This window comes from Dermacentor variabilis, chromosome 7 (assembly GCF_050947875.1).
Source record: "Dermacentor variabilis isolate Ectoservices chromosome 7, ASM5094787v1, whole genome shotgun sequence".
NCBI classification, from domain to species: domain Eukaryota; kingdom Metazoa; phylum Arthropoda; class Arachnida; order Ixodida; family Ixodidae; genus Dermacentor; species Dermacentor variabilis.
Window position 1 is genome coordinate 175,674,324 of NC_134574.1, and position 17,546 is coordinate 175,691,869.

General features: G+C 45.6%; 1 protein-coding gene across 6 annotated transcripts in view; it reads left to right on the forward strand.

Annotated features, from left to right (window-relative positions):
* Nucleotides 1-17,546, forward strand: part of LOC142588526 (protein phosphatase 1 regulatory subunit 21-like) — a 260,138-nt gene that overhangs the window by 233,827 nt on the left and 8,765 nt on the right. For 5 of the 6 annotated variants that reach the window (XM_075700361.1, XM_075700359.1, XM_075700360.1 and 2 more), the window contains one exon: nt 9,290-9,427. The exons of the other annotated variant lie outside the window; for it this stretch is intronic. In XM_075700361.1, the coding sequence (XP_075556476.1) occupies nt 9,290-9,427 (138 nt within the window). The remainder of the gene's footprint in view (nt 1-9,289; nt 9,428-17,546) is intronic. 6 annotated transcript variants of the gene reach the window in all.

Consider the following 17,546-nt stretch of genomic DNA (forward strand, 5'->3'; position numbering starts at 1 on the left):
GGTTTCGGTGTCGTCCGAGGACTCTCTGAAGAAGATAGGCGACTCCCTTGGTTCTTGCAGTACGATGGCTGCAGGCAGTGCTTGGTCTGCCATTGTTGTTGGCCATGATCTTCCTTGTCTTATTGGGTAGAAGGCCATACTCTGGCAGCAATTTTTTCAGCCTGCGGCTTGCTCACTGCTCTGTGGCAGCATTGATGTCTTCACAGCTTGGACTTGCAGGGCCTCGTGGCTTGCAGGCAGTTTCTAGTACGCAACAAAGCACCTTTACTGATGTCACATTCTTGTGACAGGGAAGAATCGGACAGAGGCACATCCACTAGTGATGTAAACTAACACTTTATTGGGCAAACTTGAGCCCAGAAAAGCAAGTAACACTCAGCCACAATGAAAGCGGTGAGCACAGTCGTCAAGCGCTGGAACCTGATCTACGGGTCAAACATGTCGGCTATTTATACATGAGAACAGACTGATGGGCTAGTCGGCACAGTTGAACCCGACTATATCCAACCCGTTTACATAGAATTATTCTATATATCGAATAATTTCTGGACGTGGTATAGTTACAATGAGTATATATAGCAAAATTTACGCTTACATCGAACAAAAATAACAGCTACTCCCGATATTGGCCTCGAGCTCCACCACTGGAAAAGCTGGCGCCACCGTCGGCGTGACGTGCAAGGAGGGATCACGTGGACATAGCGGCCACGTCGGCTGCTTCGGGAGCGCCGAAGCGAGCTGAAAACGAGTTTCAATTCCCTCGTACGCTGCGATCCTCATTTATTGGCGAAATTTCCCCGCTTCGAGTGTCTCCTTTACAACTCTTGAAAGCACTACAATAGGTTGTGGCTGCCTTTGAAGGCGCGCAACATGGTAGGCTACTGCTCAGTGCCGCAGGGCCGGACGTACGTAACGGAGGCCGGTGTCAGCCTTATTCACACGTAGCCGCAGGACACTAAGCTGCGTGAAGCTTGGCTCGCGAAACATAAAACCGGCAAACAGTCATCGGCTACAACTCGGGTATGCAGCAAGCACAGACGCGAGGAAGATTTCTGCTACGGCGCCGGGTCTGCGATGTTCGGAAAACGCGCACTGAGACGCTTGCCCGAGTCCGCTGCCCGACTAATGTCATGACGGTTTGGTCTATGAACTTGTTGATGCTATAGATACTGGCAAGTTCAGTGGAGTGGAAAGGGAGCGGTAAGAAGCACATTTAAAAAAAGCATGGCATATGGTCATGTTTGTGTTATAAATTATTGCCCTGAATTACAAAAAAGGAGCAGCGGGAAATCGTACGCTGAGAACACCGATAAACATACAGTGCGACGCAACTCGATAAATAATATTGAAAGGTCAAAGAATTTAGAAGAAAAAAAAAGATTGAATCATCGCGACGGCACATCCCAGTCCCCGTAGGCGTCAAGTCTCTAAAATGAAATTATTTTTGAACAGCTCTGACAGCGCCCACGCAACAATGGTTGCTTGTATACTGTCAAATGCTCATATTCTGCGGCCTAAAGCTCATGGCACGGTGCGAATACGCGCACGCGGCGAAAGCGAAACAGTGCGCGGACAAGCATGCAGACGCGCAGTCGGTCGCTGCGAATCTGTGCGATCGCTGCATTAAGGCTTCGTTCTATTACGCTCCATTTAGTTATACAAACACTATAAGAACATATTTCACATAGTTTGCTTTCAGCATTTATCTACCTTTCACGCAAGAAGCCGGTTCGGGAGACTCCATCGCGGCGACCGCGCGCAGTGGTATTGACTGTACATATTCGGTAAAGAGATAGCGTCTGTAAACGATTCTGTGCTTTCAGTTTGCCCAAGATTATTATTTAGACAGTAAAAAACTTATCTCGTTTCGAAAGTACTTACAGAAATGTCCTGGAGAGCTCGCGCGGGGTGTTTTCAGTGAGCGCTGACAGCGAAACCTATGAGGAGCGCGCCGCGTGATCCCTCATACTACGCCAGCGAGGCGCTTCCGATAGATGGCGACTCCGTAACTCCTCGCCGCCAATATCGAACGTCAAGCAGCGGAAAAGTGCCCCCAGAAGTTGGCTTTCCCTCGCGGTGGCGGGGATACCTGGCGGCACGGCTCCTTCCAACCGCTCTTTCTACCGTGACCGCGCTGCCTCAGACGAGCCGCCGACCCACCCCTGCAAAAAATGATCCTGGCCCGCCCGCAGCGCTTGCTCAGACAGCCAATCAGAAGCTCTTGTGCCCTCGTCGTGCAAGATGGTGAAAGTGTGAGTTGCCTCGCTGCTTTACTGGTTCGTTGTGTGTGCGCCTTGTGGGCTTTCTCCCGCAGGGTTGCCGTGATGAAGCGGCAGAATTTGCCTTTCGTCGTGAAGCTCGAAATCATAAAATCAGGTCAAACACGGTGAGAAGTCGGATGTTCCTGCAGCGTGCAAGATTCCGAGGAGCACTCTCAGCATGGTCGTGAACAAGAAGGGGGAGATTAGGGCTAAAGCGGCCAAACTCGTGACCCAGTGCCCATGGTGCCCGACGCTTGCACACAGCCATGTACAAGCGGTTCACCCGAAGTTGCTTCAGCCGTGCTAGCTTCCGCGTGCTCGGTGATGAGTGTAAATTCTGATGAATGCGACGAAGCCGTTGCCGGTGTTGCCAAAGTTTGGAGCGAGCTGTCAGAATTTCCGGGAGGTGTTGACAAATCAATGGTGGACGAGTTTGTGAGTGCAGATGATGGTGTCACGACCATGGGAGAGCCTGAAAACGAACACTACATTGCCGACATCTTACCGAGCACAAGTGAAAATGGGCACAATGAGGAAAGGGATGATGAGCCTTTGCCCACATCCTCCGAAGGGATTGGTGCACTCACACGAGTCCGGTGTTTCTGCGCAAATGTGGGAAGTTGCGGCCTCAGTTTCTCCGACTCCTTGGACAATGTCGAGAAGTGCATCCGTCGCAGGCAGCGAAATTGCCCAAGCAGAAGAAAATGCAGGACTATTTCGTGCTAAACTACGCTAGTTTCATCAATAAAGTGTTTTTATAGATGGTATGTGCTTTTATGACATCCAATTATTTAGAAGGCTTATATCGAATTATGCTCTATATCGAACTGATAGGCATATTTTTGCGAGTTCGATATAGCCGGGTTCGACTGTACTGCATAACTTGATGCAAAGTGCAAAAAAAACATGAGAACAAGAGAAGGAAACAGACACAGTGCTACTAACAACTGAATATTTATTGGACGTGGTTACCACATATATACGATCGTACAACAGGCCAATATCACAACATAGATTTCTTTCTGGCACAATCATTCACCACAGGCCACTACTGCGATAGGAACATGATTTCTTTTTTTGACAGCTACAAAGATGGGCAACTTACAGAGTTATCATTTCGAATGCCTCGATAATCTCCCTAGTGACTTGATCTGGGTTCCTAGATATCACTTTTGATTTGTCAAACAAGAGTTTAGAGCCACAATGCGAGCAGTGCGCGGCTACATGACTAGTCTTTACAAGTATATCAACGTTGTTCGAATGCTCCCGTAAGCGATCATTGAGGCACCTTCCCGTCTGACCAATGTATTCCTTCCCGCAGCCTAAAGGAATAGGGTATACCACTCCTTCCATGCATGAAACAAATGCTTCTTGGTGTTTTTTATTGTAGTAATGACACCTTTTTTGTAGTATTGTTAACTTTCATGCACAAACCAGACAATTTTAAAGGGGCTGAGGACACAACATCAACACCAACATGATTCCCAATTTTTTTCATATTATGGCTAGCTTGGTGCAACTACAGCATGAGAACCACTTTTCTGCTTCTACTCTGTTGGGCAGTGGAATCTGGGTCATCACGTTTTCTTAACATGCTGCCAGCCCCTGCTGTCGGCATTTGCAAGGGGTAGCCAGCTGCGCATAGGCGCGAAACTTGGTTTTTGAAGCTTCATTTGTACCAGGTGATGGCAGGATTTTAGAAGAGCATTTTTAAAACAAAGATTAATGATGCCTCGCTTAACTAGTTTGGAATGTGCTGATGAAAATGGTAGAATGGCATTCTTCCCTTCCCTCGATGCAAGAAAGCCATTCTACCATTTTCATCAGCGTATTCCAAATTAGTTAAGCGAGGCATCATTAATCTTGGTTTTAAAAACGCTCTTCTAAAATCCCATTTCTAAATCTAAAATTGTAAATCTTCTAAAATCTGTTTCCCAGTGTCCTGAAGGAACCCTATGTTACACAATGCTTATATTTGGCGAAAATGTGGGGTACATTAGGGTTATTGTGTATTCATAATTAATTGTTTTGGTTGATTACGTCCTCTGCAATAAATTATATAAGCAAGCTCTCCAGAGAATATATAATTAACTTCTACAAGAGGTGCAAAATCTTGCAAGCTGTTGTTGCGTAACTACCAAGCACACCAAGGTCAAACTTAGCAACTGCAGGCACACTGCTATGGAAGATGTGTGTGTGCAGAGTTAAATGCCTGTGGATCAAGTACAGCATTTGAAAATAAATTATGAAGAAAGTGCTACAAATGAATCTGTTTTAGACAATATTTCCAGTGTGCCATTTTATGCATTGTGTAACAAATTTTATAATCGGATGTTGTTAGTATTGGATGTGTTGTCTTTCTTTACTAATTACGATTATTGTATTTCTAATACCACAAATGATATGATGCCGTTGTTCACGAAGTTGACTTTATGTTTGTAATTAACCCCCCTACGATAATGCCCAACTCGGGCGCTGTAGGTATTTGTAATAAATAAATATTGTAATAAATAAATAAATGTCATGCTGCCCGTATTATCAATGTTTCCTAGTGCCCAGGAAGAACTCTGCGTTGCATAGTCTGAATATTTAACAGAAATGAGGGGCACATTGAATGCACTGTGAATATTTAATGTTACGAACCTTATTAGGAGCGCTACAAAAGAAGTTACGAATTCTTGTTTTTATGGTATTTTCATGTGTGATACGGCATTCGCCCCTTGTCATTGGATAAGTAAAGGTGGTATCTTGTTCTTGTTTGGCGAAACTAAGGGCCAGGTAATGGTTAATGTGCAGGGAAAGTTCAAAGTGGGTGGGCTTATTGTGACATTTGCAATAAATTATGTATGCAAGTGCTTTAAAGCATTATGAGTGTTACATGAGCACATATTATTTCGCCTGATTCCCTGTCGGAACAACAAATATCATCAAGATTAAACTTAGGTCCAAAGAAACATGACATTTTGACAGTTTGTTCAAAAATGTAATTCTGGCGCTCTGAGCTATGGTTCCCAATAACCTGAGATAACTCTATTTTACACAAAGTTTATGTTTACTGGAAACGGGGGTCATGCTCAGTGCAGTGTGTAAAGAAGCTTTAACTTTCCTGGCCAGATTATAAGCATTGCAACTAATTATTTAACTCATTTTTTGTTACCTATTTTGCCCATTATATGAGGTTTGTAGTAAGTTTCATGGTGTTCTTGATTAACTACAACAGGCGCATTGTTTATATTTGTTTAAAATTAGAGGCAGGTTATAGGTAACATGTAAACAAACTTGAAAGTGCGTGGACAGTTTACAAGCCTTACCAGTAAATTACTTATGCAGGTTACCCTGGGCATTGTAACTCTGTTTTAAAGACAATGCATAATTTAAACCTGGAAGCTTACGAAAAGGGTTCTACTCAAATTGAGGACGACACAACGAGCTATGGAAAGAAGAATGATAGGTGTAACGTTAAGAGATAAGAAAAGAGCAGATTGGGTGAGGGAACAAACGCGAGTTAATGACATCTTAGTTGAAATGAAGAAAAAGAAATGGGCATGGGCAGGACATGTAATGAAGAGGGAAGATAACCGATAGTCATTAAGGGTTACGGACTGGATCCCAAGGGAAGGGAAGCGTAGCAGGGGGCGGCAGAAAGTTAGGTGGGCGGATGAGATTAAGAAGTTTGCAGGGACGGCATGGCCACAATTAGTACATGACCGGGGTTGTTGGAGAAGTATGGGAGAGGCCTTTGCCCTGCAGTGGGCGTAACCAGGCTGATGCTGATGATGATGATGATAATTTAATGTGCTGTCCCGGGGGAAATGTAAATGCCATCAAGATCGAATCTCGTAAAATTGGGGGCGTGTTATGGCCAATATTCTGACAAATGGTGTGGATGAATTACTGCATTGTAAATGTTCTTTACCAAATGCCTGAACGCGTTGTATGCTCAAAGATTTCAAACAGACCACTGATATAGGGGCAACATTTTAAAGGGCCCCTGAAACGGTTCGGACAAATGTTGTAGAGGCGTAGGGTACAGCTTAAGTAGAATATTCGCACCTCAATTTAAGTGAAGCATTACGTATTAATGGAGCTACAAGCGATTACAAGTTACCCCCCTCCCTAGCTATGCTTCTCCTCCTCAACTCGTTCGCCGAGCCATCGTGGCTAAGCTCCGCCTTCACTGGTTCTGCGTCGCATCGCAACGTCGCATCGTCCACTTCCGGTTGTTTTGGAGCCCCCCCCCCCTCGCGAAACCTCTCAGCTAGTCGCTTGGCCGTCGACACCAAGCGAGAGCTATCGAAGCAGCATGCATTGTGAGCATTCTGTCGCAGCTCTGAACGTGTCTGGTATTCCGTTAACCACACACTATAGCGGAACGTTTCGATGGAATGATGGAAGCATAAACTCAAGCTGATGAAGGAACTGATAAAGCGTAGATGTACGTGAGCTGCCTGATCGGTCTCCATGGTCCAGCCACCCGTTGGCGCAGAGCTTAATCAGCCAAAGAAAGAGCTAATATTGCTCTAACCAAGTGCAAAACATTTTAAACATTTTTAAAAACAACGTGTTAACGATTACACTCCTGCGAAAAATTTACACCAGCAGCAAAGAAGAATACATTTTGTTACTGCTACTGTGTCTGGTTGAGCTCTATGCCACCAGGTGGCTGCACCGTGCAGACTATTCACATTTGCGCTTCTGTTCATCCCATGAAACGACCCGCAAGGGGACACGGCCAGGCCCTGTCCCCTTAAGCTTGTGTTTACCCTAATACCGGACTTGCGAAGCACTATTGCGTTAGTAATCTTCCGGTGTAAAGTGATGGCCGCAATCGTGCAAATCCTGGCACCGATCGGATAGCGGCAGTCCAATGCACCGCAGCCAGTCCGCTCGTCTACTGGCTTGCAGAGGGACGCGATGTCGCAGCTTGACATATTGCCAGTTGCTACGTTTGCAGTCCACAATGCAACAAAGTTAAATTATAGCGCTCGCAAAAAGACAGACCGACACTGACGGCGGAGCTCTCGTCAAAGACGGAGCACGTTGTAACACAAGCAGACGACACTTGCTGTATGCCGGAAGTGCTTAAGTGTACTGAAAAATTGTTCTTGTGCATTCCCTTTACGTTACTTTCTTTTTATAAAAACAAATTAACTAACCATTCCAACTATTATGAACATCATTTGTTTACCATAAAATTGGAAAAATTATCGATCACGCGCCCTGGTCAGCCAATTGGATAGCTCGCCCCACTGACGACGTATGGGTGCTTTCCGTCATATGGGTAGGGGCGGCTTAAAATTCCACCGCGCAGTGTGCTGCAATCGGCAGCAATGTGCATTTTTAAAACCTTTTAATAAATGACACGCTTTACGCGGAGCACTTAGATGCGTCAATTAATGATCAGAAGGACCTACTCTAACGACTCAGTACTTTTGTAGAAAATCGTCAAAATCTTTTCAGGGTCCCTTTAAAGTGTGTGATTTATTTAAAGGCAACTGAAATTTTTATTGCAACAGCTCGAAAAAGACAGCTTTCCCGGAAATTGGGTTGTGATTCTACAAGGTCACACAAGTCTACAGTCGTTTGTTGTCGGTTTTGTGTGATGGCAATAAATAGGTCTTGTCACTGCCTGCCTCATTATGTAACCCATATAGTATAACAGTAGATATAGAGGAGCCTCCATTGAAAATTTTGACGTTAGGAATATGAATGGAAGGGTCACGAAAAGCTCGCAAATGTAGCTGTTTTTGATGGCGAAACTGAAAAAAGCACTGCCATTACTGCTAGCCCAAAGTGACGTGACCTAATGCCCGGCTCCTTGGCATGACCTCCGAGATTGCACACCCTGCAATCTCAAGGTCACGCTGCTTTGTAGCGTAGATACTGCAGTCAGCAGATAGGTGCCGCAATGGTCGGGCTAATGCGTGGCGTGCTCTGATTAGTCTCCATGGTTCTCCAAGCGTGGCGACGTGAGCCGGCCAGAGTGCCCGTAACATGCTGTAAAATCTTGGAAGGGACGTGCTGGGACTTGCGTCATAGTGACACCGCCAGGTGCATGCATCCTCGGCTTAGGTGCCATACAAAGTCTGCTAAGAACAAAACTATGCAATCACCAGCCCTGTGGCATTGTCAAGATTGCTTTAGCAGTATGTGCTACTCATTTATAATAAATTTAGCCAGATTGAAATTTGGTTGCAGCTGGCCTTGAACACCTTCTGGTCCAATGTATGATTCCTGCAGGAGTCATAGCACTTTACAACAAATTTAATCTTAAAAATTTTGACCATCAGCAACTATACCTGTATAGCTTCAAAAGGAAACAGCACTAAGAATGGGAATAAACAGAAAGGCACAAAGCAGAGCTCCGTCTTGTCTTTCTGTTTGGTGCCATTCTTAGTGCTGTTTCCTTTCCAAGTCATGTACCAGTTGGCTCAGCAACGCATGTTATTGATACTTACATAACTTGGCCATCTGGCTGCCCTGATAAGTGTGGTTATTTCTAATATTTTCCAAATGTCCATGCATCCCATCATACTGAAGCCTCTGGCCTGTACGTATCCTTTGTGTATGCACACTAAGGGTTATCGCATTGCTTGGCTGGCACAAAAATGGCCTTCACATATTATGTGACTATTCTTTACACTGTTATTATTGTGAAATAAAAATTCAAAGAAACATAGGCTGCCTCCAATGCCTTGATGTGTTGGCAGTTCACGAGAAAAGACTGATCAATTCCTAAAACTACACTGATAATTCTTGCTTCATTCTGATGCATAAAATATAAATTTCTCACTTAAGTGATAAAATTCAGACCATAAAAGTTAAAAATGCATGCCCCCAGCCCCCCTGGTCGATGCTGTCTCTGCGGGGTTTTCACAAATTTTAAAGTTCACAAGGTGGCATATATGTGGTTGATGGAATAGCTACAGGTTAGGTTTTTCAGGCAATGTGCAGCTACTTTAGCCTTCACAAAAACCTCCTTGCATCTCTTGACGCATTCGCTGATAACCAACTCCCTGTGCCTGCAGGATGAGATGCGTTCAACGGTGCGCAGTTACGAGGACCAGCTGAGCACAATGAGTGAGCATCTGGCCAGCATGAACGAGAAACTGACTCAGCAGAAGGACGAGATCGACGCCTTGCGCCACAGCTCCTCCTTGACCAAGGTGCATGCTGACCCCTATTTCAAGTACTTTTTCCAAAAGTACACTCTAAAAAAAGATTACACCTTTTGGTAAAAAAAAGTGAGGCATGCAGACAGGACACAAGAGTAGAGAAGTGGACAACACGAACGCCGTTGCATAATGAATCCTTACCAACTAGCTCAGCTTTTTGTCGTTCTGCACCTTTTGGGCTGTATCTGGTCCCCTGAACAGTAATCGTCATCTGTCCTGCTTGCGTTTCATTTCTTGAAAACACTGCACTTGCTACTTTCCTGTCAAGAATGCTATGTCACGCAGATAACGCTGTACCTGGCTGAAAGTGCCAGGTGCACAGCATTAAAGAAAGGAAACGCATGTAAGATAGATGACGATTACTGTTTGGGGACAATATAAGCCCCAATGGATTCAAAGTTTTCTTCGAGTTTAGGGCTTATTGTGGCTGGCGTAAGGTGTCAAGATCACAGCACCCATTTCATGGGTAATGTATTGTAATGACATCAGAGAGCTTTAGCTTTTTTATTTGTTCCTTTCATTTATTCATACTGCAGGCCAAAGTGTTGTCCCATGCAGGAGGGACAATACAGTGGCAAGGTAATGACAATGCAAAAAAAAAAAACAGAAAATATAAACAGTGCATGAAAACAATGCAGTCTATAGCCACATTACAAAACATCTAAATGCTTGCCTTAGCAAAGTGACTATTGTCCTTACACATATTACCATTTGCCGAATGTGAGATTATCAGTGACATGGATGTCAGTAGCAATGCTGGTGGGGACCTCTTGTGCCATTTTTCCCAGCCACAATATGTTGGAGACATTTTTTTGTTACCTGAGTGTTCTTGAAGAAGGAACATAGATAATAGACTGCACACATACAATTACGCCACCAATGCTTTACAGCAGCAGCTATATAAAATATGGTTCTGAAATGGAATGGTAGCCTATATGTCCTCTACTGTTAAACTCTGCATCATAAAATTGCACTTGCATCTACATCTCTGGTAACCTAGCATTCTGTAAATGGTAATACTGTACACATATAGCATTCAAGGTGTCTCTGTCCTCCCCAATACCATTACGGTACTGCATTTACATTGTCTTGCTCTTCTTTCAATAGTGTTATATCACGCTTCATATGTCATCATTTGTAACTGTAGTTTAAGATTTGAAAATCAAGTATTTCATAGATATTGAATATTCAGCATGACACAAATATTTAGTAACATAATATCTGAGAATCCACTCATGGGAACTAAATTTTGATCAGTATTTGGGAACTAACTACAGCAGACTTCCATTAATTCGACTTTGGTTAATTTGATTTTTTGGTTAATTTGATCCTGACCAAAGGACCTGACTTGCAGCCATTGATTTCTATAAGCCCAAAGTTTCATTATTTCTGTTCTAAAATTGGCATTTACTGGATAATTTGAACTTGACCAGTCAGCATGCATGCGCCTAACCCCTATGGTGACCACCTCTTTAGAGGCAGCGTTTGAGTGGAGCTTGGGGTGCAGTGAATGCATTGAGCACACATCTTCCATCGAAAACCCCCTAATTTCGGCCTGCTCTAAGATAATTTTCTAGCAATAACTATAGCTCATAATGTCGGATTATGGTAGTTACCCAGTTCTAATGTGCAGTGCTTTTTTCATGATAATTAGGTTGAAAATTGCCTGCATGATGCAATAGGAATGCAATACGATAGGATAGGATAGAATGCAATAAGATAACCTTTGTGGTGTTTGTTTGCTTTACTGCATAACACACATGTAATGCAACAAATGCAAACTTTAAAAATCCATGCAATGAAACTGACTTTGGAAACCGATCTCCATACCCTTGCCCATTTCTCTTGCTAAAAAATCGGGTGTGCATTAGATTTATACTTTTGTTTAGGAGCTTTGATGCAATGAATACGTTAGTTTTCTACTTTCGACACATCTAAAGTCAGCCTGTATTTGCTTTGAGGCTGTGTTTGAATCGGGTAAGTACCGCCAGTCCGAAAAATCGGGCAGTCCGAAGAAACGAATGCATGCAGAAAACTCAGTGTTTTATAGATACTTATTGGATTAAGAGGGTCAGGAACAGAGTGTCAGACCTGTGTAACTCTGCCAGTGCATCGTTGAGGTGGCTTTGAAAAGAGCCGTTGACTTAAACAAGTTGCAGTTTCGCCCGAAAGGGTCATTCTCGTCATGCAGTATCGGATATGGTGCCATGTCTCCAAAAACCTTTTTATTGAAACGTCTAAGTTTAGACTCATCATCGTAAAAAACAATCACAAACCCTGACATCAAAACAAGCACGAACGAGACAAACCAAGCCAACCAAAACAGGTGCGGGTGGGAGCTGACGCAAGCAGACGATAGTGTGAAATGAGCAGACCAGCTGAAACCAGACACGAGTACGAATCAAGCAGTCGGGTGGGTCTGCATGACACATCACCGAGAGGTTGGTCTCTTCCGAATGTGGCCCACTTGCCACTGCCACAGGCTGCAAAAAGTCTATCCGGGACCAATCTCTTCTGCAGCATGAAAAAGCTGTCACAGACAGCGTCTGCAGTGCATTGCACGCATTCTTCCACTAGTGTGGCTGGGGCATACCTTATTCTCCTTGTCTTCTGAATGTGATGACAGCGCAACAGAAGGGAGCATACCAACATGATTATGATCAGTGACAATGATGTCATCTTCATAAGGCATGACTCGCATTAAGAATGAAGGACGAAGAATGTAAACACAGCACCGATCTGTCAGCAGATGAAGGAAAAAGCATGGGACATCTCGCACCTACATATAGAGTAAAAAAAGACTTGAAGCTAAACATTTTGACAGAATTGTCTGTCTGGTTGGGTTAATTATGACTTTCAAGTGGTTCCAACCAAGAAATAAGTATTTTTATTTTCCTGACACTTCGGAACCAACTCTGCTCCTTCTTCAGGGGAGAGTGACGACGGAGATGTCGAGGCAGAACTTTTAAGCTTTTATGGTCCAGGTGGGGGAGGGGTGGAGGAGGGGATGTTGAATTCTTCTTGGCTGCTTAAGAGTGGTAGGCTGGGTGTGGTCCGAGATGGTCCTTTGCTAGAGCAAAAAAAAGAGAAAGTGAGATTTTCATGCTGTCATGTGACTGCCGCAGCGGCTTGCTGCAAGTTGGTTGGCCGCACTACCGCAGCTGCATTTAGGTCCCTCCCGTGGCACGAAAAAGCTCGCAGCAGCTTTTTTGTGCCGTGGAAGGGATCAGTCCTGGACCGACTTTTCGTTGCTTGCCACGGTGGCAGGCAAGCCACAGAACACCTATAATAGCAAGCAGCGATTGGGGACCTATGACAGCAACCCTTTCAGTCAGGTGGGTGCAGGAAACTGGGGTTGTGCAAACCTGCCCCACTGCTCAATTCGTACTTGCATCTCGTATATGCCAGACCACTCGTTTCGCACTATCTGCTCATGTCAGCTCTCGCTCACGCTTGTTTTGGTTGTCATGGTTTGCGATTGTATTCTTTTGCAATGCTGAGTCTAAACTGAGATGTCCTGATGAAGAGATGGAATATGGTTACAATGGCACATTTTTGAGGATTGGGTGCAGAAAGAATGCACAGAAGACAATCGCTGACTGTCCTCTGTGCATTCTTTCTGTGTCCCATCCTCAAAAACGCACTGTTATAACCATGTTTCATATAGCCAGCTACCAACTAGCCCATCTAAGTCTCTTAATCGCTGTCCAATGGAAAGGCTTTTGGAGACAGTGCACCATTTCCGATTCTGTATGACAAGATGAACCCTGAATAGAAGGACGCGGAGGCGACACCCAGTACCTCATTCTCTTTGTCTTTGAATGCGGTGACATCACAACAGAAGGGTGCACACCATGTTTATGATCAGTGGCAACGATGTCGTCATCTTCATAAGACATGACTCCTATTAAGAATAAAGAACGTAAACACAGCACCAATCTGTCAGCAGACGAAAAAGACATGCAACATCTCACACTTACACGCAGAGTAAAGAAAATTCACCTACGATGATGATATTTCGTAATGCAAAATTCGAGCACAGCTCTAGACATGTTTTCATTTCGCTATATATTGACTGGCACGGACAATCTGTCTCATGTGGCATGTTGCAAACGGAGCAAAGTGTGGTGCGACTGCCTCGCTAATCGGGAGATCGCGAGAAGAAGCGCATGGGAGACACATGGGCACAATTCACAGCAGCAGCCACAGACAGGGGTCCGCTCATGCAGCGCTTTGTTTCTATCTGTGGCATACCTGCCAACTGCCAACCTGGCGAGATCAAAAGTCGGGAGACTTTATTCGCGTCAACGGGGGGAAGGTGCATTCACTGTTTCAACTTCCGGTGGGACCGGGGGGAGGGGAGGGGGGTTCATTCAAACTTTCAGGCAGTGTTCAATGAGAATCTTTGCAGGACCTTGCAGTAGCAGACTTTGCTCACTGCAAAAATTTGTCGGAGTAGCTTTGCTGAAAACATGGTCCAGACTGATGGCCCTTCACTAGCAGTAGGTGCTGGAAGGTAGGTTGATGAGCGGAACTCAGTCCTAGTTTTCCGTGCCGTGCTAAAAATCCTCTCCCACTCTGCGTTGCTATGCAGTATCATGAGTAAATCCAGCATCACCTTAGCGACTCAGTGAAACATGTTTTCCATCAGTGTTTTTCATTTTTCCAACCATAGACCTCTGCACATCCCATCTTTCTTCATTCAGAATATCCTCTGGAAGACTGTATGCCTGTAGTGTGGCAAACTCAGCTTCGAGAGCATCTAAAGCGTCTTCAGCAGATTCCTTGGAATCTCGGAGCAACAGCTGAGGGAAACTCTGAATAAATAAACGAAGACTCGAGAGCAATGCCTATGAAATAAATTTCAGGTTGGCCACCTCCGCATTCTTCAGAGTTACGTTTCAAAGTTGCGTCCACATCCATCCATTGCGCTTCGCCTCGTCGTATTTTGGAAATATTTTCCGTAGAAGAGGCCTAACGTAGTCGCCGACACTAAGGAGTAGGTTGTGCTTGATGAGGAATCCCGTAGACAGGCACTCCATACGTATGACACTGTCGTCACACTTTTTCCGGAGAGAGTTCACTATGTTGCCTTGCTGCTCAGCAGTGCGAACATAGCCTTGATGCTTCGCCGTGGAAATGTGCAGTTTCAAGTCGCCTTCGACACAGTGAGACACGCTGACGTCGCATCCACACATTGTACAAAATGCAAAATGTTCTTGATGTCAAAAAGCATGGAAATTCAGAAGTATAAGATCACAAAAACTTCTGCAAATACCTTTTCTTGCGCTTTGATAGCGCCATGGCATCAAGCACACTAAGATTCTAACTTTATACGGTGCACCGCATGAAGACGGCCTAGCCAACACTAATCATACACACGAGGAGCAGGAACAAGATGCACCATGCAGGAAGGCATGCCTAAGATGCATTAGCTACATTGGGTCTGGCTTTGGTCGGCTTACTAGGCACCGTAGTCGGCTGCTTAGGCGATGATACCGATGGTGCTAGTGCGGCCATTGTTGGTGATGCTGACGATTACAATGTGGCTGTAGATTCAGCGGTGCCGGTTTCGCAAAAACCATTATTGCGTGAACAGAGACCACTTTTCGGGAGATATAAGACAGCAATTGTACAATCTGCAAGTTCAGTAAAAAATCGGGAGTCTCCCGGGCGAATTGGGAGGGTTGGCAGGTGTGCTATGGTATCGGTGGCGTCGTCGGCGAACAGATGACACGCTACTCTCGTAGCCATCGTCGGCAGAGAGCCCGTCTTGTGCTACGACAAAGCGAGTCGGAGAGGGCAGAGAAGAGCATTCCTAGAAGCTTGTCAACAGGTCTTGATGGCATTCCAATTATGTTAATAAAAACATTGGGCCCAGAATGGTAACAAAGCAATAACAGACACTAAAGCCCCCAATGGGTGGAGACTAAGCATGATGAGCATGAGACATAAGGAAAAGGACAAAGCTGACATAAGACTGCCGTCCCATAACAGTGACATCAGTGTTTTTCAGCATGATGATGCAGATTATAAAAGACAGACTGCAGGAATGGGTGGAGTGTGAGGAGGTGCTGGGAGAACTACAAAATGGGTTCCAGAAACAAAGGAGGTTAGAAGACAATCTGTTCTCATTGACTCAGTGTATCGAAATAGCAGAAAAGGAACACGGGTCCCTACGGCTGGCATTTCTGGATATCAAGGGAGCCTATGGCAGTGTAATCCAGGATTCATAGTAAGGTTTGTTACAGTGCAACACGAGACACGTGCAAAAGAAGGTATAAAAAGACGATAATACCTTTTTTTGTCGGTGTCTTGTGTTGGGCTGTAACGAACCTTACTATGAATCCCGGCCAACTGGCCCAACTTGCCGTCTTGATGCAGTGTAATCTAAGAGGATTTTTGGGACATGCTAGGCACACTAGATGTGGAAGATGGAGGAGGAGGAATAAACTTTATTAGTAGAAATGAGCCGACGGTAAAATCGTCCGAGGTGGGCGGCGTCCCTAGTCCAGGATGCCGTGGGCCTGAGCCAATAGCTTGGCCCTGCTCACCAGGCGATGCTGGTCTTCAGGGCTCGAGCTTGTCAGCTGGGCCTCTCACTGCTCGACGGTTGGACCAGTGATGGGCGGTGTCAATGGGTTTTGTTGACATTCCCATACCATGTGGTAGAGGGTATTGGGCATAGAGCAAAAGGCGCATTTGGGAGTATAGCTCGTAGGATACATGGCGTGTAGCAGGGTGCCATGCGGGAATGTGCCGGTCTGTAGTTTTCGGAAGATCACCGCCTCTTCTCGTGTCAGCTTGGGATGCGAGGGTGGATAGATCCTCCTACCTAGTCTGTAGTGGTTCAGGATATCGGCGTATCTTTTTGGGACGCTGTCTTGTTGGTCTACCGGTGCTCGTGAACCCGGTGGGATAGCCCGGAGAAGGTGATCTCGGGCAGCGGCATTAGCTGCTACATTACCCGCCAGGGACTCGTGTCCCGGGGCCCAGACAATGTACATTTCTGGAAAATTGTCTCGTTTTTCGAGGATTCTCAGGGCTTGTTTGGAAATGCGGCCCTTTTGGTAATTTCTGCATGCTGTTTGTGAGTCGGTGATGATTGTGATTTGATCTTCCTCTTGCTGGCCCATAGTGGCCGCCAGGGCTATCGCCGTTTCTTCCGCGCAGTCAATGTCTGGAGTGCTTACCGAGGCCGCTGCTACCTCTTGTCCTTGGCCGTTGATCACGCTGATAGTGTGGGCCGCTCTGTTCTTGTACTTTGCCGCGTTGGTGTATCGGACTTATCCTTGTTTTGGTCCTTCGTAGGCCTTACATAGCGCTTTCACTCTCGCTCGCCTCCTTTCTCTGTGGTATTCAGGGTGCATGTTTCTCGGGATGCTGGCCACCGTGATCTTCTCCCTCAGGGGTAGGGGAACCCGCTGTTTTGTGGACTCATATGCAACTGGGTAGCCCAGTCTTATTAGCGTGGCCCATACCCGTGCGGGTGAGCTTGAGTCATTCTATCTGGCTCGTCTTGTGGGCCTCTACTAGTTTCTCCCAAGTATTGTGGATGCCCAGGCTGAGTAGCTTCTCCATCGACGTCGTCGGTGGAAGCCCCAGTGCCAGCTTGTAGGTCTTTCATATTAGGGTGTTCAATTTGTCTCTCTCGCTGTTCTTGAGACCCAGGTACGGGGTGCCGTAAGTGACTCTGCTGATTATCAGGGCTTGTATTAATCTGATTGCGTCCTGCTCTTTCAGGCCGTGCTTTTTGTTTGTCACTCTTCGCACCAAGTGCGCGACTTGGGTAACTGTCGCTTGCAGTTTTTTAATGGCGGCGAGACCGGCACCGTCCTTCTGGAAAGTGAGGCCCAGAATACAGAGTGTGTCCACCTTGGGTATGTTGACTCCATGTAGTGTCAACGTTGGATCAGGTGTCTCCTGCGGAGGCCACCCTCTTGTCCTCTTTTTGAGGATCAGGAGCTCCGACTTTTCCGGCGCGCATGAAAGACCGCAGCGGTGTAGAAAATGCTCGGTCCTGTCGATGGCTTCCTGCAGGGCGTCTTGTTGTTCGTCCACCGATCCCGTGCACGTCCACATGGTCAGGTCGTCTGCATACATTGCGTGA